Below are 25,285 nucleotides of genomic sequence, written 5' to 3'. Positions count from 1 at the left end.
GGCTGCAATGCTGCAGCGCCAGTGCCACAGCACCGCTGACGCCTGCAACATGCAGCAGCAGAACATCTACATGCAGAGCAATGAGCACTTTGAGGTGTTCACCACCGTCTTCTCTCCTCAAGGTGAGTCACGGCGATCACTGCAAACACTGGTGAGCAATGTAAGCAAATGACCGATGCATTAAGATGTATACATTTAATGGTGTCTTATTGAAGAGACTTAAGAGGGAGGAAAGTTGAGGCCATGTGTGCTCTCTACAGTTACTCCATGGTGTGTGTGATTGTGTTTTAGATGCAGCAATGAACAGTTTAACTGCTAAATGTCTATTTGACTTGAGAGCATCAGTGCATGTGGAGGCCTTGTTGGTAGTGCAATAGATTGATATGTCATATGGTCAACACCTTGCTGTAAACCATTGCTAATTATGATGTATTCTCTCTGCTTGCTGCCCATGCATCACACACACACACCAGTGAGCCGCGGCAGGCATCGGTACCGGCAAGAGGCCCCAGAGAAGGCAAGTTCAGGTTGCAGGATGCATGCATGGCAGATACATTTAACTGACATTAATCAGAAATGCCCTCTTATGGCTTAACATGTTGTTTCTCTTTTAAGTTGCTTTAGATGACAAGATTAATACATTCAATTAAAACTGTTTGGACAAATATACAGCAATTACAAAAAGGCCTCAAAATTGACCTTGGTTTTACCCATTTTGGTTTTGATTAAATGTATCAAATAAGTAGCCTGATAAGTGAGGCCTAACGTAGAGGGTTTATAAATCATGACATTGTGATTTCAACTGAAATAACTTGGTGATTTAGGCCAGCAAAAGATTTAGCTGTCTCTCAACTTTCGGTTAGGTAATCCTTGAGATTTTTAACGACTGGACTAATCCGCTCTACTGAGCCTAGTGATGGCTTAGAAGACTGAATGAACGGTTGCTGTGAATGAATCGGCAATATTCTCGTCTCCTTAGATTAGGCTACTGCAGTTCCACATCTATTCCATCTTGAAAACACTATCCTTGTGTATTACTTATTAATAACATGTACTTCATACTTCGTCCTGTAGATGGTAGTAAAACACAACTACAAACCCCACTGGCCAGACGAGCTCGAACTCTCCCAGGGTGATGTCATTCAAGTTCTCTTCAAGCATGAGGAGTCGAGGTGGTACGGACGGCTGCAGACTGGCCAGCAGGGATACTTCCCCGCCACTCATGTTACGGAGCTGATCGAGGTCAGTGATAACGCTCTCTGTGTGGAAAAAACAGCTTAATTTGCAAGCCGTTTACTGGAAAAAGTTAGAGAAGTAACTCCAAAACGCCGGTTTTGCAAGAGTAGTAGGCTAGTCCTTTGTAGTAGGCTATAGGCCTAATAGTATGCATGGCTGAATATCAAGATTAAAGCTCATAAATGCATCATGAATGTATCTATCTGATCAGTCCCGTGCAGCAATGCATTAGGCTACCCTATGCAAGAAGCCTACCTGTCTTGTACAGTGAAGCTGTTATGTTAAAGTACCTGTGTTAACGTGGCCCACAATAGAACTTAAGTATGTTTTGACATCAAATTGGCTCACTTACGTTTGTGTCACTTACAATTAGCTGAGCATTTATGTTACATAAAACAGGACGTGCAGTTGTGCTACTGACAGTGTTCAAAAGTGAAGTTAATCTCATTGACACCTTTGGTCTGCTGGGCTTTGTTTGTGCGCCTAGGAGGATGAGCCGCCTAAAGAAGGCAACGTTTCATTAAGGAGGAGTTCAGATGGGGTCGTGCTGACGGCTGGGACACTTGGTTCTGGAGGGTAAGTACGCGCTTCTTGGTTTAGAAGTAGAACCTCCACCCAGCCCCCTTTCCACACACAGGTACATTTTCCCTGATAATATGTTACGTATTCTTCATTCTCTCTCTCACACACACACACACACACACACACACACATAGATACATACACACACCCACACCCACACCCACACACACACACACACACACACACACACACACACACACACACACACACACACACACACACCGGTGCATATTTGTGCATGCATATAAATATATAATTATTTCACCCTCATTAACACATACATTTTCATACACCCAACCATCCCCCCAATCACCCTGAGATGCTCACACGCACAAACGCAGCCAACCTTCAAACACACACACACACACACACACACACACACACACACGCACACCCCTGACAGCTGTTGGCCTGCACCCCGCCATTTCTACTGCACACCACAAACAGGTGGTCCTTCTCGTAGCTCATTAGCTAACAATGGCCACAGATAGCACGCCATCCCTGATCAATCCCCTCAGCCAGTGCAGCCTCCACCCACACAAAGCAGGGCGGCTCCCACACCCGCAGAATGCTGGGCAATTCACCAAAATATGGATTTTCTATTGAAGGGGTTTATAATGAGCCCTTCTGAATACAATGGAAAAGCTTGCGCTTCCTCAAATTGCTAATTTATGTGTTTTTTATTTGTCCATTATTTTTTTTATCTTAATGACTTGTTATATATTTTATAAATAATGAACAAAAGTAAAATTAAATATTGAAATTTTGTAATAAATACATTTATTTAAACCTGCTGATAAGTATTTGTAACTTTTATTGAACGGTTAGAATACTCTAGTGCATTACATAATTATGTGCATGTAAAAGGTCCCATTCATTCTGCACACACTGACTAGGCGGTAGCACACACATGCACGCACACATCCTCCCAGTCTCCCTCCTCAGTAGTGTTTCTGTGTCAAGGTTAGGACCTATGTGATTGGTGTTGTTCTGAGGCGGTCATGGCTTCGAGGTCTCTCGTGTGTGAATGATCAGGGTCAGCGCAGTGTGTATGTGCGTGTGTGTTCAGAGCTCAGTGTCTGTGGAGTGTGAGATCAGGGCTCAGACCAGAGTGTGTGTGTGTGTGTGTGTGTGTGAGTGATCAGGGCTCCTAGCTCAGGGTGTGATCTTGAACAGCCTCGCGCTTGTCTTCTCTTAAAAGTGGCGGCGTAAGCAGTAGCAGTAGCAGCACATGAATCTGGGTCAGCAGGAATAAACAGGCTCTTTGTGCTTGTTGTTTCCTTTCTGTCTCCACCTCTCACTCCACCCCACCCTTCCTACAACCCCCCCCCCCTCCCCGCCCTCCACCCACCCCCCTCCTCCTCCTCCTCTAGCCCCCCGTCGACCCCCGGCGCTCGGAGGCGGCTGTCCCTGAGGTGCGGCGACGAGAGCCCGTTCCACGCGCTGCGGCGGGAGTCCCATCACGTCGCGGCGGCCGCCTGCCAGTCTCCGCGCCTGCTCCATCGGATCCTCTCCAAGAACCGGCGGAAGAGCGAGAGTCACAAGGGGGCCTCCAACGGGGCCTTCGAGCCCGACTGAGCGCGACCAAACAGGAGGAGGAGAAGGAGGAGAAGGAGGAGGGGAAGGAGGGATGGTGATTAGAGAAGAGAGCACACCCCCCCCTCTCCACACACACACACACACCCCTGGCCCCTGCAGGCAGAAAAAGGAGGGAATGGAGGAATCTATTACGTGGGAAACCTGATTAGAGGATCTGATCTGGGGCCTGTGACAATTTAACTGGGCTGCTCTTGCTGGGCTGCCGGATAAGGGCTGAGTTGACTTGCCGTCTCAGATCTGCGCTCTGTGTGGGCGCGGGAGAAGAGCCCCAGCAGGAGAGGTGATGTGTCCAAGGCAGTGTCCACTGCAGGTCTAAAAGCCCGCTCCACCCAAACACATTCCAAACCACCCTCGCCCTCAATGGAAGCCTGTGTTGCAGCAAGCATGACACAATGCCATAAACTGGGATTTTTATTAGGGGCAGGGGTTTGAGTCCAATGAGTAGTTCAATTCTCTAGCCAACACAATTAGCAAGTTGATGTTTTATAGTGCTTGTTCTGGTGTCACTACAGCAAAGGGGTTTGGTGTGGATTGCAGTGAGGTTTCTTTGGTTGTTTTTTGTTGTCATAATGTTAATGAGATGATTTATTTTATTTTATTGCACTTGTATTGTGGTCTTTCAAATGAGTTTGGTTTAATGTCTGGTAATACCCAAAATATATCTACAATACACAACACTATACAACACAAACTATGCAAATGTACAGTAGAATAACAGTTCAATAGAAGGGAAAATGTCAGTCACGTCATCCATCTCTGTAATGTGTTCCATGGTATTAAATCTTATTTAAGGCATACTTGGCTGCCGTGTCCAATGAGAGAGTGCAACAGAACATTTGAACTGGGAGGGATTGTGGTTGCTGTTTTCTCAATGTGTTAAGATAGGAAATGGCATCATTATTTTGAGTGTTGCCGTGGTAACCGAAGTATCATTGGTTCCATAAAAATTGTGGATGTGGTGGTGCATTGGTGACTGGCTGTTACATCATCGGAGCAGAGCGTTCTCATTGGCTGTTGCCGTGTTGTCGGCTGTGGTGAATGAGTGTTCGGTTTTGAGTGTTGAGGGCACAGTATCATTTTTATTAGGAATTGTGATCTGTTTTAATGATGAGGCTACTTCAAGATAAATGCAAATTACAAAAAAATATATGGGACTAAAATCCACCTCACCATAATGTAGCCGAAATAAAATGGCAGATATTTATATTCCATATTATGAACTAATTTTCCTGATTTACCAGGACACAGGGTCTCGCAGGGTCTTAGGTTAAGTTAATAAGGTGGTTTGGCCATCTGCCTAAAGCAGCTTATACCCTTCATTCAAGATCTCGGCTTTCTCCTGCTCTCTCGATTCAGGTCCTGACGCACTTTCGCGGCTGTTAATCCCGTGTACAGTTTCTGCATGTAACTACTGGTGGTGGCGTGCGTCCGTGCATTCCCCTGGTACAGGTCTCTGTCCCAGTTACTGCTGACGGACTGGACACATTCACAGGTCTGAGGAGTCTTACCTGTTCTAGGAAAGCCAGTGAGGTTTTAAGTGGCAGAGATATCCATTCAGTATTCACACAGCATGTGTCCTAGTGTTCAGTGGAGTGATTAGGGAATGGATATGTTTGTACCGCTGAAATGTGGGAGGGGGTTGGAGGGTGTGTGTGTGTGTGTGTGTGTGTGAGTGAGTGGATGTGTTTGTGCCTGTAAGCTGTGGGTGGGGGTCAGGGTTGATTTTGTGTGTGTGTGTGTGTGTGTGTGTATGTGTGTGTGTGTGTGTGTGTGATGGTGTTTCTCTGAGCCATGGGTGAGGGTCTGAAGGTGTACGTGTGTGTGTGTGTGTGTGTGGGAGGGGTGTACCTGCAAGGGCTGCACCTGAGTAACAGCTGTTGCTCAGTACCAGATGCACAGCAGGGAGAAAGGAGGGAATCCAGCCCCCCGCCCAAAACACACTGAATCAAAGCCATGAGGCAGGTCCCTCCGGCCCAGTCACACCATGTGTTTGTACACACACACACACACACACACACACACACTGACAGACAGACCTCATAATGCTCCTAAATGAGCCCTTACTCCAGTTTCAGCCACAGATGTCAGACCTGCGAAGCAAAGTCTCACCAATCCCCCCAAATCTAATCTAACGATGAGGTCAGCGTATAACACAGCCAAGCCCATCATCAGCCAACAATATTTATGTGCTTAATATTTTTTACGACCCTCATAGGTCCCAAAATCAAATTGTTTTTTATTTTCATTTTGACAACAAAATTAGTTCTAAATGGCTATCGTGTAGTTATTCTCCCCTCTGTTAGTCCTCCTTCATATTCCCTCGCCGCAGTCGTAATTCCACTACAGCCAAATGACCAGCTTGCCCAGTAGTGAGCCAATGGAAACACTGACCTATATACCGCAGGCAGGCGGGCAGGCGGGCAGGCACCCCTGGCCCTGGCCGCGGAGCAAGGCGCCTGGCTTTCCCGCTCAAACGTGGCCCAGCCCAGTGCTCCTCCGCTGGGGTGCCAGCCAGATGACTTCCCTGTCACTGCTATAATGGCCTGCCATCTGCTGTCTGGCACACACAAAGGCTGCCAGTGTCAGTGGAGGGGTGGGGTGGGGGTGTAGGGGAGGGGTGGGTGTGTTTAGGGGGGACGGCCCGCACCCTGCCACATGCTGCACGACACTCCACCAGCTACCCCCTCCTCTCCTCTCTCTCTCACACACACACACACACACACACACACACACCACCCGCACGCAAACAAGCACTTGTGTGAGTACAAACACATACACATACAGTCACGCATATATAAAAGATGAATGTGTAAAGTGCTAGGGAGTGGCCTTCCTGCTCAGTTAAAAAAAACACCAGGTCGAGTGTAAATGGCTTAACAGTTGGGTTAGCAAACGCATTTTTTCTTAATGACTGTAATCACTCAATGTGATTACCAGAGGGGGGGGATAGCATTACGCACTGTAGGCCGTGGAGAGTCGGTCCCAGGCAGTGTCTGACCAGCAAATGAAATCCAACGTACTGAGCGAAAATGTTCAAGTCCTTTGGCATTTTAATTAAGCACAACAAACAGATGACAAACGCCCACTGTGTCTCAGCAGCAACAGGTGTTTGAGTGCGACTTGACTCAGCAAGGTTGCAGCTGCATGCAGCATGAGCAACAGTAATTAATGAGCAATTAAGAGACCGTAGGGCCTTTGACATTTCTTGAAACGGTGCCATGAGTAGGATCGGCTCCAGGACCCCCCTCCCCTCCCGCTTCCTCTCTGGTACACGAGGGGAACAGTAAGTGATATAAGGCCCATGGGCAGAGAGCTTGTAGTGGCCCTCGGCGAGCAGAAGGCCTGTCAGAGGAGCCTTGCGCCCCCTTCATTGGAGGGCAATTGAGTGAATGGGCCTGTAAAAACCAACAGACTTGGGGAACAATGGAGCCAAAAGGCATTATTTCATGGGTGAGTGGGCCTCTTTAGTCGCAGCAGCTGACCTGGGGAGAGGCCTCGTGTTCGGGGAGGGAGGGAGTGAGGGCACGCCAGGCCCTGGACCCTGGGCTGAGATGGCAACAGGGCAACCCCTCCCACACACACATACACACACACACACACACACTCACACACCCCCCACAGAAAATATGGATGGGGGCAGAGGGTTGTGGTCAAACTCAGCTGCTCCTCACCATTGCAACTACCCCCTCCCACCCCCCTTTCCCACAGTCCAAAATATGGACAGAGGGACGGAGAGTTTCAGGCGCTGATCCTCTCTCATCCCCTGCCCTGAGCACTGCCGTCACGGACACCTGCTGCCGCTGAGCGCAAGCTGAAGAACTTCTGAATCAGAGCGCTTTTCTTTTCTGGAGGAAACGCCAAAAGACGTCGGGGGAATCAAGAAACAAGAGGCCCCTCCTCAGACTACAGAGGCTTAAGATGTGGAAGAGGCAGATTAATATGACAGGGCTTTTGCTTTTGACATGAAGATGGGGAGAGTCAATCTCAAGGGGCATATTACAACCCCCACCCATTCACCCCCAAAATTAAAAAGAGGCCCTGTTGTTCATAGGATTAAGGGAAATTGTTTTTTTCTTGTTACACAGATGCACATAATAAATCAAGTGTGCCACACAAGCATTAAACATGATGCTAACAGACCCATTTCCTAAGGCGCACCATATGGTATAACCTGGAGTTAGTCGAGAAAAACAATAACAGCAAGCCGCAGCAATTTGATGAGCAGAGAGCACTGTTTATTGTTCCATATAACACATACGTACATGGGTTAAAAAAAAAAAAAATGGCAGGAATCCTATGGTACTGTAAATTGGCAGGTTATAGTCCTTCAGCTGGGAATATGGTTGCATCAGAAATCAAAATAAAGAGTGAGCAATAATGCAGAACATTCTTAGAGAGGATGAACATGAGTGTGTTGCTGTATATCATAACTGCTACATGTACTTACTTCCCTCAAAACCTGCCATTAGGGGTTTGAGTGTTAGGCATTCTACAACACATATAAAATGAACCAAACTTGCACAAACACATGCACGCATATATTTTTTTTTCTTTTAAAAAGGAAGACACTGACCAAAACCAAAAATATACACATTTAGTATTCTGCATCTTCTCTGATATGACGTCAACAATGAGACAGTGAATATCTACGCATGAGGAGAGGAACAAAAAGATCTAAACTGAGTATTGTGTATGGATGGCTACTAAGTGAAGTACATTCATGTGATCCTTCATCCTGGTTCTGGTTATAGCAACCTCAGAACACAGGTCTGTCATCTACTCAATGAACATGCTGAACAGATTTAGAATCTAAAAAACAGATGATTATTTTTTTCTTATTTCAACATTAACTCCTTCATTAATTAGGTTTCAGTTCAAATCCAGACCTCTTTTAGGATTTTTTTCCTTTCTTTCACATTTTCTTTTTTAAAAAAAACATTAAAAGAGTTAAAAACATTCACTAAAAAAAGGTGACATTTCTGATAGCCTGTTAAAAAAAAAACACACCATGGTGTGTGTCAATGACCCAGTGGCCTGTAATGCATAAACAGCCTATTGCCTGTACACTCCTACAGACATGCTATGTCAAAATGCGCAGCCGTTTCCATTCTGTTTGTTGGAAGCGGCACATAAGCAGCAGGACAGAGAGACTAGCAGAGATACATGCTTCAATGTATTCAGCACACCATGACAGAGTCGGGGTCCTGCCACTTTCCATGTCAGTGTTAATCATCGTCAAGTTGCGACACATTCAGCTAACAGAACCATCGATAGAATCACACCAAAACAAACAAAAATGAAACAGAACAAAACAAAACAAAAAAACTTTCGAATAAAAACAGGAGGAACGGACGGAACACAACAAACTACATATGAACATGTTTTTTTCTTTAAAAAAAGTGCAATTTGCCTACTTTAAGAGACTGTTGAGTGTTTGTGGAGAATGAACTGGCATTTAAGGAACAGAAAGTCGGAAAAACCAGAGGAACAGAACTTATCAAGGGGATACTATCTAACCCTTTGTCCAATCAGAAACAGGAAAAGTATGGAATGGATGGCAGTGTTATTATAATTTAGAGAATGTAGTTGAGGATAGCCAATTCTTTTCAAAATTGTGATATAAAGAAATATAATAAGATATGTTTTATTTATCTTTAAAATAAATAAATTAGTAAACATTTAATAAATAGAACCTACAGCCCTAAGTGAACAAGAAATCATTCTCATCTACAAAAACTTTTTCCAACATATCGCCCTGACTTTGTCTTCGCACTACAAAGAGTACCAAACATGATCTCTAGTTTAATTTTCCTGGAGCAGCATGCTTGTTGAAGCTGTCAGTCTACAAAGGAGTCTGACTGTCAGCAAAGGTAGCTAGGATTTTGCAACTGGATAATCCAGATGCTCCATTAAAAGGTTTTTTTTATACGATGTCTAGATCGTGCACTTTTTTTCTGAACATAAATAAAAAATAGCAATACCAATAATGGACAATGAAGTCCAATCTAAAACAAAAAACAAAGAACAAAATAAACAACAACACACAAAAAAAAACAGCCAACCAAACAAAAAAGGTACCCTTCCTTTTCACGCTGCTTCTGCAGTTTCATGCTATACAATACATTCAGTGTCTCTAGGGGAGACTCCTAAAAACAGGACGCGGTGCAGAAGCAGCATCTTCATAATTGTTTGAACCGATCCAGTCCCATCGCAAGTGCTATCCAGTTACTTCTCTAAACACTGTTTGAGTTCCTCTCTGAAGCAAATCAAAATCAGTAGTGCAACGCTGACTGTGCTCTCCATGTCCTAACAATTCACACCCCACAACTCTAGACTCTTTCTCCTTCAAGAAATGGGTTATTTCTAAAGTATAAAAAGCAGTATATTTGTGTGTATAATTAAAGCATTAAAAGTGAACAACACACGTATTAGCAGTCCATGCCATTGCTGCAAAGAACCTATTTGCTATAATCTATGGAACGATTGGATTAATCAAATTCAATTACTAGTTTTGTCTAGAACTACCTGTTTGTACAAAATTGTAGTCTGGCTAGCAAAACAGCTTTTTTCCTCCTTATGAACTCAAAAAACAACACAAAACAAAAAAAGTATAACAACAAGCCGAATGTTGTACAAGATGGACAGGCTTGTGTTAAAGAGAGGTGGGTGTTATACTCTAATTAGTAAGGTGTTCTGCACACGTAAAGAGCGGTGAAGATGTGAAGAAGACCTGTTCTTTTTCTCTCCCACCAGATTGTCTGCATGCTGGCACAACCTTCAAATTGGGAGGAAGACGAAGAGGAGGAAGACTGCTTGTGCATGAGAGAGTGTAGTGTGTGCGTGTGTGTGGAGAGGACGGACATCAATCTCAGAGCACTAGGGCCCTGGAGGAGCAGCCGGTGGGGTAGGCATTCAGGTAGCGCCTGGCCTGCTCAGTCATGATCAGCTGATCCTCCGTCTTCCCATAAACCACTGCTTCCCAGTCGCTGCTAAGCTGTGGGTACCACAAAGACACAGACTCAGACAGGGTGACAAAATTATCCACAACAACATGATGCAGAGCAGTTCACTCTTGGCTCTTAGAGAGATCAGGGTCAGTTCCATGCTCTAAGGCAACCTGTTCCTCCATTTTATATTTCACACCAAAACATTTTTCCATCCAGCTACAATAACAGGCAAAACAAACATGAGTACAAGGCTTCAATGCCTTGACTAAACAAGCCTGAAAATGTACTAGGCCTTATTTAGATGACACCTTTTTCTTGACCACCACTATAGTAGTTTGTGACATTTCATTCATCAGTTCTCACATCAAATACGTTGCAACTCCTGTGAGACTGTACAATCTGTGAGGTGATGGGCTTAGGACAAATTCACATGTACCGCTACACTACATGCACCCCAGCGGTCAGGGGTGGACATCCCGGGGTCCAGAAAGTAAAAGTCCTGCCAAGCATTTGATCCCACTACTTGTGTGAGGTGCACAGGTAGAAATAATATGTGGCAGGATTTTCACTTTCTGGATCCCGGGATGTCCACCTCTGAACGCTGGGGTGCATGCAGTGAAGCGGTCCGTGTGAACTGGTTGTGCTAGTGGGGGCAGGGGGAGCTGGTTACCTGTGCTGCAGCCTGGTAGGAGGGGCTCTTGGGGGGGGCATGCTCCTTGGCCAGAGGGCTGAGGGGACAGACGGGGACGCACGCCTCGTCGTCCATAGAGCACGGGGAGCCGACGCTGTCCTCCTGACACTTGGCATGCAGCGGCATCAGCAGGGAGCTCGTCAGCAGGTCATCATCCTGAGAGACACGTTTCATAGTTTATCTTTCATTATTCCCCTTCGGCATTTTATTTAGGACTTATTTACACAATTCTACTTTAAAAAATGTGTGTGTTTTGTTCATTTTGTTAACAGTAATGGAAAACACTGATACTTCATTTACCTCATCTCTCTCTCTACTGTTCCTAATAAAGCTGTACTAGCCAACTGCTACATTATTCAAGTGAGGAGGACATAGATCTTCTATTTCACAAGCCAGGACTTCTAAAGAGGGTAATGCTAACATACTGTATCTGTATCATTGTGGTAGCACAAGCTGAGATCACTTGAAGTTGTCTGGACACCAAATGACAAGCTAAATAGCTCAAATGTTTTGCAGTATTGGAGGATAAGATACTCTCATTGTTCAAAACTTTCAAAACTCCTCGTCTTAAAGACGCCTCATAGTTTGCGAACCATCTACTGAATCTCACGGAATGCAAAGAACACTGCATAGAGAAGATGGATACTTACAGCATTGCCATTGTTGTTGATCTGCTCCTGTGAAAAGAGTTGGACATTGAGGCAATCCTTCCCCCAGGAGTCCAACACCAAAGACTTTCGGACCTTTCTAGCAGGAGCCTCCAGCTGAGGTTTAAAATAGACAAGACACACAATAAAACAACTTCCTGTAAACACGCCTCCTGCCAAACCAATATGGCCTCCCTGATGTGGTGTCTGTTGAACGCACCTCGTGTTTCCAGGCGCCGTACTCTTGCTGCATCTCTGATTGGGTGAAGATGTCTGCACCTGTCTCCTCCTTCAAAACCTCACGAATGTCCTCTTCCAGGAAAGCCAAGGGCTGGGGCTGAGACCACAAACAAACACAAATACATTTCAAACAGGTGACAAGAAAGGTGGCAAGGCGAACATGCGCTGCTTTGACTAAACATATCGTGAACAAGTGTACATGTAACAGAAGGACAAGTCAGTGGACATACCACCATCTTCAGTGGTCCGTGCATCTTCTCCTGGGCAGCCAGGGCATTTTTGAAGGGAGTGGGAGTCTTCGGTGTGTGTCCCATGATAGATTTACGCACTTTAGGGGTTCTGAAACTAATCACAATCAGAATAGTGTCAAGTACCGCACCAACAATAATTACTAGCAGCGTAAAACACAAGACACGCACAAATGTGAACAAGCAAACACTTGAGCAAACACATACGTACAAGAAACACACAGACACACACACACTTACCCAGCATTCTCCTTCTGGTGTTTCGGGGTGGTTTCTTTCTGTTGGGGCGTGTTCAGGAAGCACTTCTGACCACAAACTGGCGTTGATGTAAGTGCAGGATTGTCCAGGCCTAGGTTCTCTCCTCCAGATATGTTGAAGAACTGAGGGGGGGAAAGACCAGATACAACTTTAGAAAAGTAGAAAACAAACATGTAGTACATCGTAGTCTATGGTGGTAAAAACGGATAGTTTTGTGGTTCTAATACATCTACAACTAAGGCCTTCTGGTTTCAAAACATGCACATAGATTACACATGACTGTGAGTAAGGCTCACCTGTGATGGTGAAAAGGGTAGGGCCTTCACAGGGGTACCCCTGGGTGAGTTGGCACTATGGTTAGGCAGGTTCCCACAGACACGGTCCCCGGTTGGAGACTGGTCACCCCTCTCCTTCCTCCTCTTCCTCACGCAAGACGTCGGGGTGCCAAACCTGCCGCGGTTTGGGGAGCCCTGGGGGACCTGTTTGCCCTGGCTGGTGCAGTGCTTGCCCATGTCGGACACAGACGGGGTGTCCAGGTGGTATCTCATGCCCTCGTGACCTCTGCCAGGGGGGTGGTACGGCCGGTGGGAGTGTTTGGGAGGGGATGCCCCATGATCGGAGAGTTCAAAGCTAGCCACCTCGCTCCAGGCTCCTGGGTCCTGCAATGCAAGACACATCTAAAACACTATTAATATGCTCAACCAACTCAAGAGACAACTAACAACTAAAATGAAATATGCTCAACTAGCATATCATGATTACAACGTGTAATATGTATTATGCATACTATGTGCTGTGTCTCCAAAATCAAAAGAATGACTTCAAAATCCTAGACTGGGAGTATCTGGGGAGCTTCAAATATTTACATGTGACCAGTGAAAGCAAGGCATATATTTGGGAAACAGTTTCACACTTCCCACCCATAGTATAAGCATGCACCACAAAGCAATCCTCGTACCGAGTCGATAAGCTCCATAGTCTCGGCAAACTCCGGAATGGTCTGCAGGGTGGACAGGACTGCGCTAGCCTCAACTGCCAGGAATTTACTTGGGGAACCATAGTGTGACATTCCGGATCCTCTCCCTTCATTCGAGCGGCACATCTCCATGCTTCCTTCTTCCAGGCTTCCTGTTGTCGTCATGGTATCGTCCGTAAGACTGTCCGACCAGCTGGAATACTGCTCCGGATTCTGTCCGTAACACAAGGAATAAAGCATGAGGTGTGGAAGTTTGGGGAAGCACATAAAGGAGCCCGGATGATTCTGATCCCACGAAAGTGTGGGAGAATCAGAGTGTGTGGAGGGGACCCAGGGACACACAAGCCAGGAAGCCACCAGGTGTGTATTTCCACCACACTCATGGAAACTGAAAATATTTAGGTAATAAATTACTTGAATCAGTGACCAGATATGTTCTGCATGGACTAACTGGTAACCGTTTAAATTCCTTCACACTCTTCCTGAGGTGTGTTTAAGTCCATCCAACTATCATTTCTGATGAGTGTAAAAGTCATCACTGATGAGTGTTGAAAAGTAATATATGATGGAGCAAACTGGCAAAATACTTGGGACAGCAGGATATACCACAATCCATACCTCCCATTCCACATTGTCACACATAAAATTCCATAAGAGTGATCTCTAAGCCTTTCAAGCATAGAGATCTGTTTGGACACAAGACGATATGGAATAGCATTCAAAACAAAACAAACAAACAAACTAGATCAACCAAACTAGATCAAAAACTACTGCAAAGGGAAAAAGTCTTGTTCCAAACCGGTACTGGGCGATCACGCTCATGCCGTGCACTATACTGCTAGGGTGGGGAGGTGGGGTAGCCAGTTAATGCAGGGGTCTTTGGTCCAGCTCCTGATGGACTCATCTCCATGTTTTCCATCTAAACCTACTTCATCACACCTAATGAGTCTCCTCAATGCTTCTTTTGATTAGTCAAAAAATTAAGCAATAATAAAAGGTATAATAATAATAGCATAATAATACAATTATAATAATAATAATAATTCTTTACAGCACTATTGGTACATATAGGACTGTGCATAAAGCTTTATTTTGTCATTTTTTCTAAAATATTTTGCAATCCTCTACGGACAAATACTGTAAACACAACGTTAAATAGGTGTGTCTGGAGTAGGGATAGATGGGAAACCAGCACTGAGAACAGTCTCGTTTTGAGCAGGACCGACAGGCTCCTGAGTTAGCCGAGTAGCAGCCAGGTTAAAGATGGCTGGGAGGGGGAGAGAGCGAGGGGGCAAATGATAGCTACAGGCCACGTAGCCAAGCATAGCTATCAAGGGAGGGGAGGCAGGAAGGGAGTGAGTAGGTGAGTGAGATGGGTATGGGGTGGAGGCAGGTCTGGGGTCCAGAGGGGTATTCCAAGTACATGTTTTAGAGACAAACCTGGGTAAGCTAACTCGGTAGACGGTAAACCTCCAAATAGAAGAGCCCTATGCGTACATCTCCCTCGTAAAATAAAGGGCTCTTGTTTTAGGAGGTTTACACCTTACTCCAGGTTATCTGACCCAGATTTGTCACTAAACCACGCAGTTGGAGTAACCCTCATAAGGGGGGCGGGGTGGGGTTGAGGCGGAGATGAGGGAGGGGTGTGGGGGGGTTCTACAGCGATCTACGCCACGCGCACACACAGTGGTCTTACACGAGAGCCGGACTGTCTTCTGACTTCGTTCTCTGCTGACATAAGCAGCAGCTCTAGCTCCTTTATTCTCTGCTCTTTGTGAGGGTCGTCGGGGCACGGCTGTGGGGCGGACGGGAGGAACGCACAAAAGAGAGAGAGAGAAAGAGAGAGATAGAGAGAGAGAGAAGAGAAGGGAACGAGAAAAGGGATGAAAGACACAAAAGGTTTACAGACAAGTTTCATGTCATCTTACAGGCTTAGGCTGGAGGTTCATCGAGTACCAATCCTCTTTGATTATCATATTATATCATAGCAGATTATCATTATCATTATAATAATTATTATTATGTTAAGAGACTTGCAGAGCTAAATAATATTAAGAGAGTTCCTCTGATTCTTGCCTCTAAAGTTACTCGATGAAACTCTTAACACCACCAAAAATCCAAACACCGTAGCACACAGACATGCAGAGAACACACATGTTAACACAAAATAGAAAGAAAACATGAAACAACAAAGAGACATGTTCAAATTGTTATTCATTTGTTACGAAGACAAAGACAAAAGGGTTAGCTTTACCAGACATACATTTAACAGCGGGACTCCGGCAGAGCACTTACCGACATGAAACTGGAACCTTCTGCAATGCTGTCCATGCACTGACTGCCCAGTGAGTCATAGGGGTATCCTCCAAGCTGTCAAGGGGCGAAATCAAACACAGGCAAATGAGCAACTTAAATTGTGTCATTGTGTCTTTCATAGACTATAATTACAGTAACATGTATTTATATTTAGCCATGTTATCCAATGTGACAAAGTACAATTACAAATGTGATTAGTGTATTGAGTTATGCCCTCTGGGAACAGAGCCAATGCTCTTATTACAATCATAATTGTATCATAGTCAACAGTTAAGCCAGAACATCCATATCATCTGCATTGCTACTGTGTTTAAATCGTGTCCACTGTACAAAGCTAAACTTACTCATAGCTGCACATTAAATACAGTGATTTATGACACATTTCTGTTTTTCTGTCTTTCTTGACATTCTGTACATGCTTCTGACAGCGGTTCCCACCCATTTTCACTGACAAAATGTCAAAACCTTTTCATGACTTTTCAAAGAGCTTGAATGACATTTCCATGACTTTCCCCAGCCTATAAGTACAAAACTGTTTGGGGCTAATTATGACATGTGTCTTAAAGGTGGGGTATGGGATTCGCAAAACGGCCGGCAGATTTTGAAAATAAACAACTCAAATAGTCCTACCCTCTTTCCTCCCACGCTGGCCCTAACTCCAACCATTCGAAGAACATGGACACGCAATCATGCACGAGCGAAAATTCAAATGCGCAAGTGAGCCAAGCTAGGCACTCTTGACAGGGGTAGAGCTGTATAAAATGAAAAGCCAGCCCTGGCGTCTGCACAGCACTATATGAGCTCTAGTCTCCATACATACGACCGTTTGATTGACGAACGTACTGTCCAATGCTAGGTGGCTAATTGGCTGGAGTTGTGCGAGCCCTTGATTGATGTGTTTAATTTCCATTTCAGTGCTTCCAACTCAGTGACTATAAGTGGGTTAGGAATAGGATTTAAAGTGATTTTGCAAAAATTTCCACTATTTTATTTCTACGTAAAAAAAGTTACTGAATTCTATGGAATGTACGCCATCTCCAACCTTACTATGATTAAAGGATATTTCATGACTTTTCTAAAACTTTCGATGAATTTACTGAAATCCATGATTTCTCCAGGCCCGGAAAATGTGATTTTACAATTCCATAACTTCTCCATGACTGTGGGAACCCTGTCCTGTGCTTGATGTACTATTGTTAACACTTTGCATTACAATTTCCAAGTGGCTAAATAAATAATGTTTGATGTGATGTGTTCACAGATGCAAGGGCAAACTCAACAGCAGCTCCTTAAACCCGGGGTGCATTTCAAGCACATATTTTTTTTCTAACAGACCAAAGTTCACCCAGAAGAGCAAACCTCCTGATAGAAGAACCCTTTGGCTTTATTCTGACAAGACAAAGCCAAAATCCACTTACTGTGAGTCAATTTACCCACTTCAAGTTGTTCAGGACAGGTGTGAGTGCGTGTGTGTGTCTGTGTGCTGGGGGTGGGTGCAGGTGAGCTCACCTGTGCTGGGTCCATGGGGGTCTGATCATGCAGGCGCTCCCCTGAGGAGCCACAGGTCTTGTGCCGCCTCTTCTGTGATTGGCTTGAGCCACCGTACGTCCTGTCCTGCAAATAGCCCTCATGCTCGACCTTCCGCTTCATGGTGGAGTTCCAGTGGTTCTTGATGGAGTTGTCCGTCCTGCAGGGCCGGGTGTGGACAAGACGGGTCAGTTACGGGTGTTGTGATGGGAGACTAGAAGGGCCACATTGCTGTCTCCAGTTACAGGTGTCATGTACTCGCTCTCACCAGAGGGAAGGGAGGTTCATTTGAACTGTTTCAGTGACCCAGTGGCAGTGACACAACTATCCCTAGCCCTTTCTGTGCACCTCATACTGCCTTTTGTAACATACAGTAAACAGCGCAAACATACACACATATATATACACACACACACACACACACACACACACACACACACACACAAGATCAAATTGCACAAGCACGCACAAACCTTCCAGGAAGCAGTTTGGAGATTTCTGCCCAGCGGTTGCCAAGGCGTTTGTGTGCCTCATAGATGATGCGGTCCTCCTCTTGAGTCCAGGAGGACTTCTTGACCTCAGGGTTGAGGTGGTTGTGCCAGCGCTCTCGGCACTGCTTGCCAATGCGCCCCTGCAGGTGCTTGGCGATGACTGACCAGCGTTTGGGACCATATTTGTGGACCAGCTCAATCACCTGGAAAACACACAAGATAAATCATTCATACTTTGCTAAAAACAAACAAAACAAAAAAACAAAACAAAACACAAGGCCAGCTTTGTACAAGACTCATCTGTTATTATAACTTCCACTGTAGGAGCAAGGGGTGGTAGGTCCTGATAAGATAAAAAGGACTGGGGGGGAGGGCGGCACCAGTAGCTCTCCTTCTCTCATAAGATAGTTATGTGGCTGATATTATCAATGACCTTTCCCATAGGAGTGATGCAGTGCATGCTTTCACTTTTACAAAGAACACATCAGTTACACGGTACAAGATGGAAATACATCACTACTACTACAACACCACTGCTCATATCCCTCTATTGGAGTAGCTATTGGCTAATGAAAGATAAGTAGCCTTTTGAGATAACCTGCACGGCTGGGGCAACTGTTTATCTTTCCTCTGGTTTGGAAACAATAACGTCTCTGTTACAAGACCACAGGACATAAAGCAGAGAGACACAAGGGCTCGTGTGTTATGGTGGAAAAACACTGTAACACTACAGGCACCAGGGGCGTTGTTGTTGGACCGAGCGGCAGCCATTCTTAGGATTCCTCTGCCGAAGCGTCACATATTACCATGTAGGGAATGCATTATTCACCATTCAACTATGAGAGGCGCAGAGCCGCACAGGCTTAGCCACTGGCCGATTACATCGTCCGGATTTGAGCCACCCACATAGACAAGCCGTGGCAGAAAAGCCCCTGTCCCCAGCAATGAAAGAGCGTCCAGGACAAGTGAAAGGAACTGGGATCTGTGTTCAGGCTCTATGGAAGTTGGCCCCAACAGTCCGAACACTGAATCCCACTGTGTGTGTGAGTGTGAATGTGACCGAAGTGTGTGTGTGTGTGTGTGTGTGTGTTTGTGTGTCTGTATGTACCCCCTCCGTTTCATAATTTGTCAACTCCAAATGGAAAAGAGGGTCAGATTATCGCAGGAGATAACTCTGTTCCCTCTCTTTTTCTCCTCCTCCTCCTCCTCTTCCTCCCCTCCCTCCCTCTCTCTCTTTATCCCTCCATTATGCTCAGGTTGGGAACACCCGGCTCCGTCTCCTCTTACTCTTTGATCCTCCTCCTTTGTCCAGGGTCCTTTCACCAGCTCGGGGTTGAGTACCTTCTGCCAGCGGTGCTGACACTGCCCATCTGTCCTGTTCTGTCATGGGGCAAAGACAAAGAGCTACCTTAGCACCTGGACACACTCGTCATGTACAATAATACACACATCTCTAATGCTCTAGGTCTTATTCCCTCACATACACAGATATTTACTTACTCACACTGTGTGTGTGTGTGTGTGTGTGTGTGTGTGTGTGTGTGTGTGTGTGTGTGTGTGTGTGTGTGTGTGTGTGTGTGTGTGTGTGTGTGTGCGCGTGTGTGTGTGTGTGTTTGTGTGTGAGAGAAAGACACACACACACACACACACACACACAGACTCTTTCTCTCTCTCTCTCTTTCTCTCTCAGTTTCTCTCTCTCTCTCTGAGTACACAGCCGCGCTCAGTTCATTCATAATTAAACAGCAAACACACACGCGGGTAAAACTCAAATTCCCCACTGGGCGGGAACTCATCTGACTTTCAAATTGCAGCTGGAGCTGCTCCCCACATGAACAATGGCACTGAATAATATTTGGACACTTCAGATTTAACAAAAAAAATGACTCGAAAAGTTAAAAGAAAAGGAGGAAAAAAAACAGGTAGGGTATAGTTGAATGGCCTCTCCTGGCTAGAGTATCTTGTAGTTTTGCTCTACATTAAAGGTTGCAGAGCAAAACTGTGAAGTGGCTACATAAAATCAATCAGTTTCTATGAGAAAACCCCCCCCAAAACAAAACAAAATAAAATAATAATAAAAAAAGATTATCAACTTACTGGAAAGTAATTAGCGATTAACCTCCAGGCGTCGGTCCCATGCTGCTCAACCAGCTTCTTAAGCCTCTCGTCCTGTGAAGGAGCAGAGCAGAGGGGAGAGGGGTCAGGTAGTGTCCCCTTTCACTGGCACACCTCCTTCATTAGTGGCCTCTTAACATCGCCCATGATTCACACACAGTATCCCCTTAACACACACACACACACACACTGTCCCCTTGATACACAAACACACACACACACACAGTCGTCTTGCCGCACAAACACACACAGTGTCTCCTTAACACACACACACACACACGCACGCACGCACGCACGCACGCACGCACGCACGCACGCACGCACGCACGCACGCACGCACGCACGCACGCACGCACGCACGCACACAGGGTTAGTGTGGAAAACATAACTCATTTAGCCAAGATTGAACATACAGCAAGGCTTTGTTTAACCTCATGCTGTCCCATGTTCACTCATGTTCTGAAAGAGTGTCATGAAGCTTTGATTTAAATGTTTAGAAAAAAAACTCTCTAAAGATGCTGGTTTCACTTGGGGGGAGACTGGTTGGGGAGACTGTTACCTCGTCTCGTGACCATTTGATTTTGCCTGCGGTCTTCTTGGAATTCTTGGAGTCCCTGCAGTCAGGGTCTGTGGAGTGGCGTTCATCGTCCTCATCCTCGCTGAGGAGGAAGAGAAAGAGAATGAGAGGAAAAGGGAAAGCATGATCGAAGGAGATAAGGAGGGAGGGGAACAGACAGAGTGTGTGTGTGTGTGTGTGTGTGTGTGTGTGCTCACAAGTATGAATAAGAAGTGAGCTGATCATCCCACTGTAAACCTAGGAGCAATGCTAAAAGAAGCATACAGTCAATCCTTTCATCTATCTTTAGTTCCCAAGGGTATCAATTAAAATGTTTGCATTAAAACATGTCAGCAGAAAAAAAAAATCACACTACCTCACACATACTGCACTACTCTAGCCAGGAAAATTCACTAGCTTTCCTCCACTACTGTCACGATATCATATTCAAACTACACTGTTAAACAGATTAAAATCAGCTTAAAAAAACATCCATTCAACAGGAAATGTAAACACTAAAACAGGACATTCCTAACTGTAATTACGAATGCTTCACGTGAATTCTACATTAGTCACACATTTAAAAAAAAAAAAAAAAAAAGCACACTTCAAATGTTCCCCCTCTCTGTATTAATCCAAAGACGGGTTGGATGTGCACAACTCTGTAGCCCAAGTCTATTAGAAGGCCTTGTTGCCTGGCAACATTTCCTTACACAGTGTAGAAGAACATGTCCAGAACACAGAGGCAGCTAGGAGTATTAAGTTGCCCGGGGAAACCACTGTGCAAACTTGCATGTACTGCAAGTACTGGCGAAATTAAAGAGCTTCTTTGAGGCTTAACATTTCTCTCACTGTTTACTTGAAATCTGACTGCAGCAAGTCAAATTGTTATAGTAAAAAAATACAATTTTAGTACATATAGGCCTAAAATGAATATCATGTAAAACTTTTGTTTAGCTTAACGACACCAGAGTAAGACGTTTGTCTTAACTGGGACTACGTAAGGAAAGTTCTGGAAATACCACTGTTGTATCGTGCAGCAAACATGTCTCTCTCTTCAGAGCAACTCAGAGTGCCCTGGTTCAGACTGCACTCTGCAGGCTCACCCTTGCACAGTGCAGACACCAACTTAGGTGTACCAACAGGCAAAAGTCCAAGTCTTTCACTGAAACGGGACAAATATGGAAGTCTAAATCGCTTGGCCAGTTAAACATGCTGTTGCAGCGGCCTGTTTTTGAGGGAAACAGGGCCTCCCGCTGGCGCTTGGTCATTCTGGCCTCCGATGAAAGAAGGCTCTTGAGCACTGAAACATGGCAATTGAATTTTAGCATAAATTGCCCTCTCCAGGAAAGAGTGAGGTGAGAGGGACCGAGAGGGGGTGGAGGGCGGGGGGTGAAGGAGAGAGCTGTAGGTGGGAGTTTGACATCAACAGGCTCTTTCTATTCCTGAGGTGTGGAGAGCGCATCAGTCTCCGAGAGGGCAGGCCAAGCCTCCACAGCCAATGATGAGGCCTGAGGGGTTGGTCCACATCCGATAAACTTTCAAATCCATCCACTCAGAATGAGATTCGCGTTTTTGAATAAAGGGTAAAAACTAAAGTAATGATGCATTAACTTTTCCTCACCAATCATTCGCGTAACAGAAACTTCACTAAAGGAATTAAGAAATGTGAAAGTATTATAATATGAGGCTGTAATGGCCTAAGCTGGCTTCACAACACAGTTCCAACTTGAACTTGAACAATCAATAGGCAAGCTAACAACCACCCTACCCCCTCTCTCCCTCCCCAGATGGGGCTCACAGAGGGGGGAGAAGAGACACATGCACCACTGAGCTGTTCATTCACCCATACATTACGTCATGGTCATGTTTGTGGGTTTAATATCAATAACGAAGTTCTAGTCAGATTCTTCAAACTTACAAAAAAATATTGCAAATATTAGTGAAAATATGATTTGGTATTTAGGGCATTTCTGCAATTTCCACAGAGGATAAATACAGGTGTCCATCGCTAAATGCATGAAATTCATGCACCAAAACTTTATTGTGATTCCCCAGAATTGCATATATTGCCTTAGACCTCATAATACTAAAAACCTCTCAGAACTGCTTGGGGTTTGATGACTGAGGTGAAGCTTACATGAGCACTAGTAAAGGCGCAATCGAGTTACGTAATGACAGCCTTGCCTTCCATGGCAGTGAGCTCAAACAAGCGTGAGCAAGGGTTGGTTAACTTCATAAACAGAAAATGCAACATTTGCTGCCAACAAATTAGGAATGCAAAATGTTGCGCCACCAGAACCTATGTAGCACACATAGGTAGATTCTAGAGAGAAATAGAATCTTGGCGAATGTCCTCACTAAACAATTGGTAGCCACGACAACTGCAGGTTGTCATGGTATGGGAATTTAGCCACCTATCGCTAGCTAGCTAGTGTGGGAAAACGTTCTGACGCTACATAACCACATTGTGGAGAACTGAATAAAAAACATTCGCATAGAAAATGGGGTCTGTAATCACTATTGTTAAAAGACAGTCGGACCTCATCAACATAGCTTTAATTAGACAGCCAATTTAGCTAGCTGTCTTGTTCATCTCCACTCGGTAGAACCTAAAACTGCCAAAGTTAGCTAGCCAACTTTAGCTTTGTAGACGTATTTCTCATGTCCCATGCTACTTTGCTAAGCTACCAAGCCTGGCAGCGTGTCAGAATTTTAATACAATATATTGATATCTCAGATCACAGTTAATAATCAAAGGTGTTATACTGCCCACTGCCTTTATACATAGTATATATTCTTTCTTGTACCACCTAAGAAAGTAAAAATATGGTTAGACTGGAAGTATTTCAAACTCTGGTTACAATTAATGTCTGGTTCTGGTGGGACTCATAGCTAACAAGATAGCCTACCCTGTGAGCAGGTGTTACTGAGATGTCAAAGATCACCTTGACATTTAGTTAGCCTGCTACTGCATGTAGGATAACATTAAACAAGTTAACGTTATTTCACTAACGTTAAGTTAAATAAATTGTTTCAACTAGAAAGACAAAGTTCTCATACAAACTAACTTAAGTTACAAGACATAACTTATTCCATAAATAATGTTAGTGATGAATGCCTAAGTTAATTTAAGAATTCACTGAAGCTGGGGGAAAAAGAACTCACCTGCGCGATTTCATATTGTTGGCCATGTTTAATGACAGTGAGGTTATTGGTGCTCAAGCTTTTCTTCTGAATATTAGCGAACTTAATCCACAAGATCACTGAATAAACTCCCCTGTACTTCAGCCTTATTCGAAATCAAAAGGCCCTTGAATCCAATGAGATATTTATCCATAGAAATAGCAGTAACCCATGTCTTCTCTGTAATTTAAGACCAAATTAGATCCAAGAAAAAGTCAAATCAGTTTCACTTCGAATAATGGTTTAGTATGCCCGCAATCTAATGTTAGTTTGCATTACTCAACCAGTCACATCGCTTGAGAACAGGCTAAATCAAGTGTTTTGGACCGAAGATGTGTAACGTTAACGTCAGGCGATCAATGTTGCTATCGATATAAAAACAGAATATATCTTTAACAATTTACATCTAAGTCACTCAGCGTCACACGACGGACTAATGTAAAGAAGCAGAGCATATTCCTTCTATTGAAACCCGCCGAGTTCACATCATCTACCCTCCCACTACTGTCAGTACTTCTACTTGTTATTTTCCTCGACTGAATTTTTTTTGTCCATCCCGCCGAATCTCGCGCCCAGCCTCTTTTTAGAGATGTGTTTGAATCTGCGCACGCGGCCTCGCAGCTGATTGGTCAAAGACGAGGAGAGTTCCCCGCGGGGCCGTGCGACTGTCAAGCACTGCCAAGCCCTTTTGCCGTGCCTATGAGAGCGCTTTACGTTTTCATGATCTTGGCAGCGGCACGATAGCGAATTAACCGGTAATATTGCACATGCCATTTTTACCGGCAAATAATTCAAAACAGACACAGTTTGCCTTGTTGTCACAGGGCACAGAGAAGTGCTACGACAAAAGTATAATGAAGTAAAACGTGGAATCTGAATTTGTTTTCTGAGATACTCTACTACCCTCTAGTGGGTGTTTTAAGAGAAACAATTTTGCATTGTTGTGGGTAGGCCTTTCTTGCCACGTGAAATTATGGTATTATAATTATATTCTTTAAAACAACAACAAACAAACAATGTGCATTTGCGTACTTGCGTCGAATTTCAAACACTAAAACAAAATTTTACTATTTTCATTACAGACTATTTTTCTGTGTTACATGCTTATACTGTCATGTTTTAATTTGTTTTTCTGACATGACCTGAAGTTCACACACCTGTATTCTACAAATACACTGCATGAACTGTGACTACTGAAAGGCCCTTCATTCAGAAATTGGCCTTAGAGATGAATAGTGCTTAGGAAACATCTGAGAGATGAGTCAATCTTTCCTGCTTCACTTCCTCAGTGGATCTGTATGTTCCTGTTGCACTCTCCTGCCCTCAAGCTGACTCAGAGTCTCAAGAAATAACTTAGAAGGGTATGATTGGTCTTGTTTTTAAGACTAATACAGCTTGTTGTACGCATTTACAATAGCAGGCCACACGCCACACAGTATGTTTGGCTGCATTACTGTATGTTGTGGGGAAAGAATAATTAAAAACAACAATAGCAACATCAATATTTTATATCAAATAAAAGCTACAGTGCAGCAATAACTAACAGTGCAATAGGACACAGGCTACAGCTAGCCTACCTTATAGGCCAATATCGTTATTTATGACCATGATAGGCATAACAGCTGTAGCCTAGCCTACTTTAGCCTACAAATCCAACATTTCTCAATTTC

General features: G+C 44.5%; 1 protein-coding gene and 1 long non-coding RNA gene across 4 annotated transcripts; one reads left to right on the top strand and one right to left on the bottom strand.

Annotated features, from left to right (window-relative positions):
- Positions 1-1,146: 1,146 nt before the first annotated feature.
- On the top strand, positions 1,147-4,164 carry LOC134066348 (uncharacterized). Its single transcript, XR_009936411.1, has 3 exons — positions 1,147-1,242; positions 1,724-1,812; positions 3,192-4,164. It is a non-coding gene; the product is annotated as an uncharacterized LOC134066348 (long non-coding RNA).
- A 3,466-nt stretch (positions 4,165-7,630) lies between these two features.
- Positions 7,631-24,128, bottom strand: mybl1 (v-myb avian myeloblastosis viral oncogene homolog-like 1). Of its 3 annotated transcripts, none has more exons than XM_062521439.1 (16): positions 23,598-24,128; positions 20,433-20,532; positions 19,856-19,927; positions 19,046-19,138; positions 17,741-17,961; positions 17,250-17,427; positions 15,720-15,794; positions 15,121-15,219; positions 13,407-13,637; positions 12,745-13,125; positions 12,431-12,570; positions 12,173-12,287; positions 11,923-12,039; positions 11,706-11,819; positions 11,035-11,211; positions 7,631-10,411 (listed from the first exon to the last, which is right to left on the bottom strand). In XM_062521439.1, exons 1-16 carry the CDS (start codon positions 23,621-23,623, stop codon positions 10,286-10,288), a joined length of 2,265 nt encoding a protein of 754 aa, XP_062377423.1. In that variant the 5' UTR covers positions 23,624-24,128; the 3' UTR covers positions 7,631-10,285. The 3 variants fall into 3 exon arrangements, with proteins under 3 accessions (XP_062377423.1, XP_062377424.1, XP_062377425.1); XM_062521440.1 differs by having other exon boundaries at positions 12,745-13,107; XM_062521441.1 differs by lacking the exon at positions 15,121-15,219.
- Between the last annotated feature and the right edge of the window lie 1,157 nt (positions 24,129-25,285).

This window comes from Sardina pilchardus, chromosome 19, assembly GCF_963854185.1.
Source record: "Sardina pilchardus chromosome 19, fSarPil1.1, whole genome shotgun sequence".
Taxonomy (NCBI): domain Eukaryota; kingdom Metazoa; phylum Chordata; class Actinopteri; order Clupeiformes; family Clupeidae; genus Sardina; species Sardina pilchardus.
Note: the sequence above shows the minus strand (reverse complement) of the source record. Positions and strands in the feature narration are given on the sequence as shown.

Excerpts from the sequence above, each read along its gene's own strand:
- mybl1 (XM_062521439.1), bottom strand. The coding sequence starts at position 23,623 with ATGGCCAACAATATGAAATCGCGCAG. Across the intron at positions 20,533-23,597 it reads AACAATATGAAATCGCGCAG|CGAGGATGAGGACGATGAAC; the intron begins GTGAGTTCTTTT and ends CTTCCTCCTCAG. Across the intron at positions 15,220-15,719 it reads AAGGTTCCAGTTTCATGTCG|CCGTGCCCCGACGACCCTCA; the intron begins GTAAGTGCTCTG and ends TCCGCCCCACAG.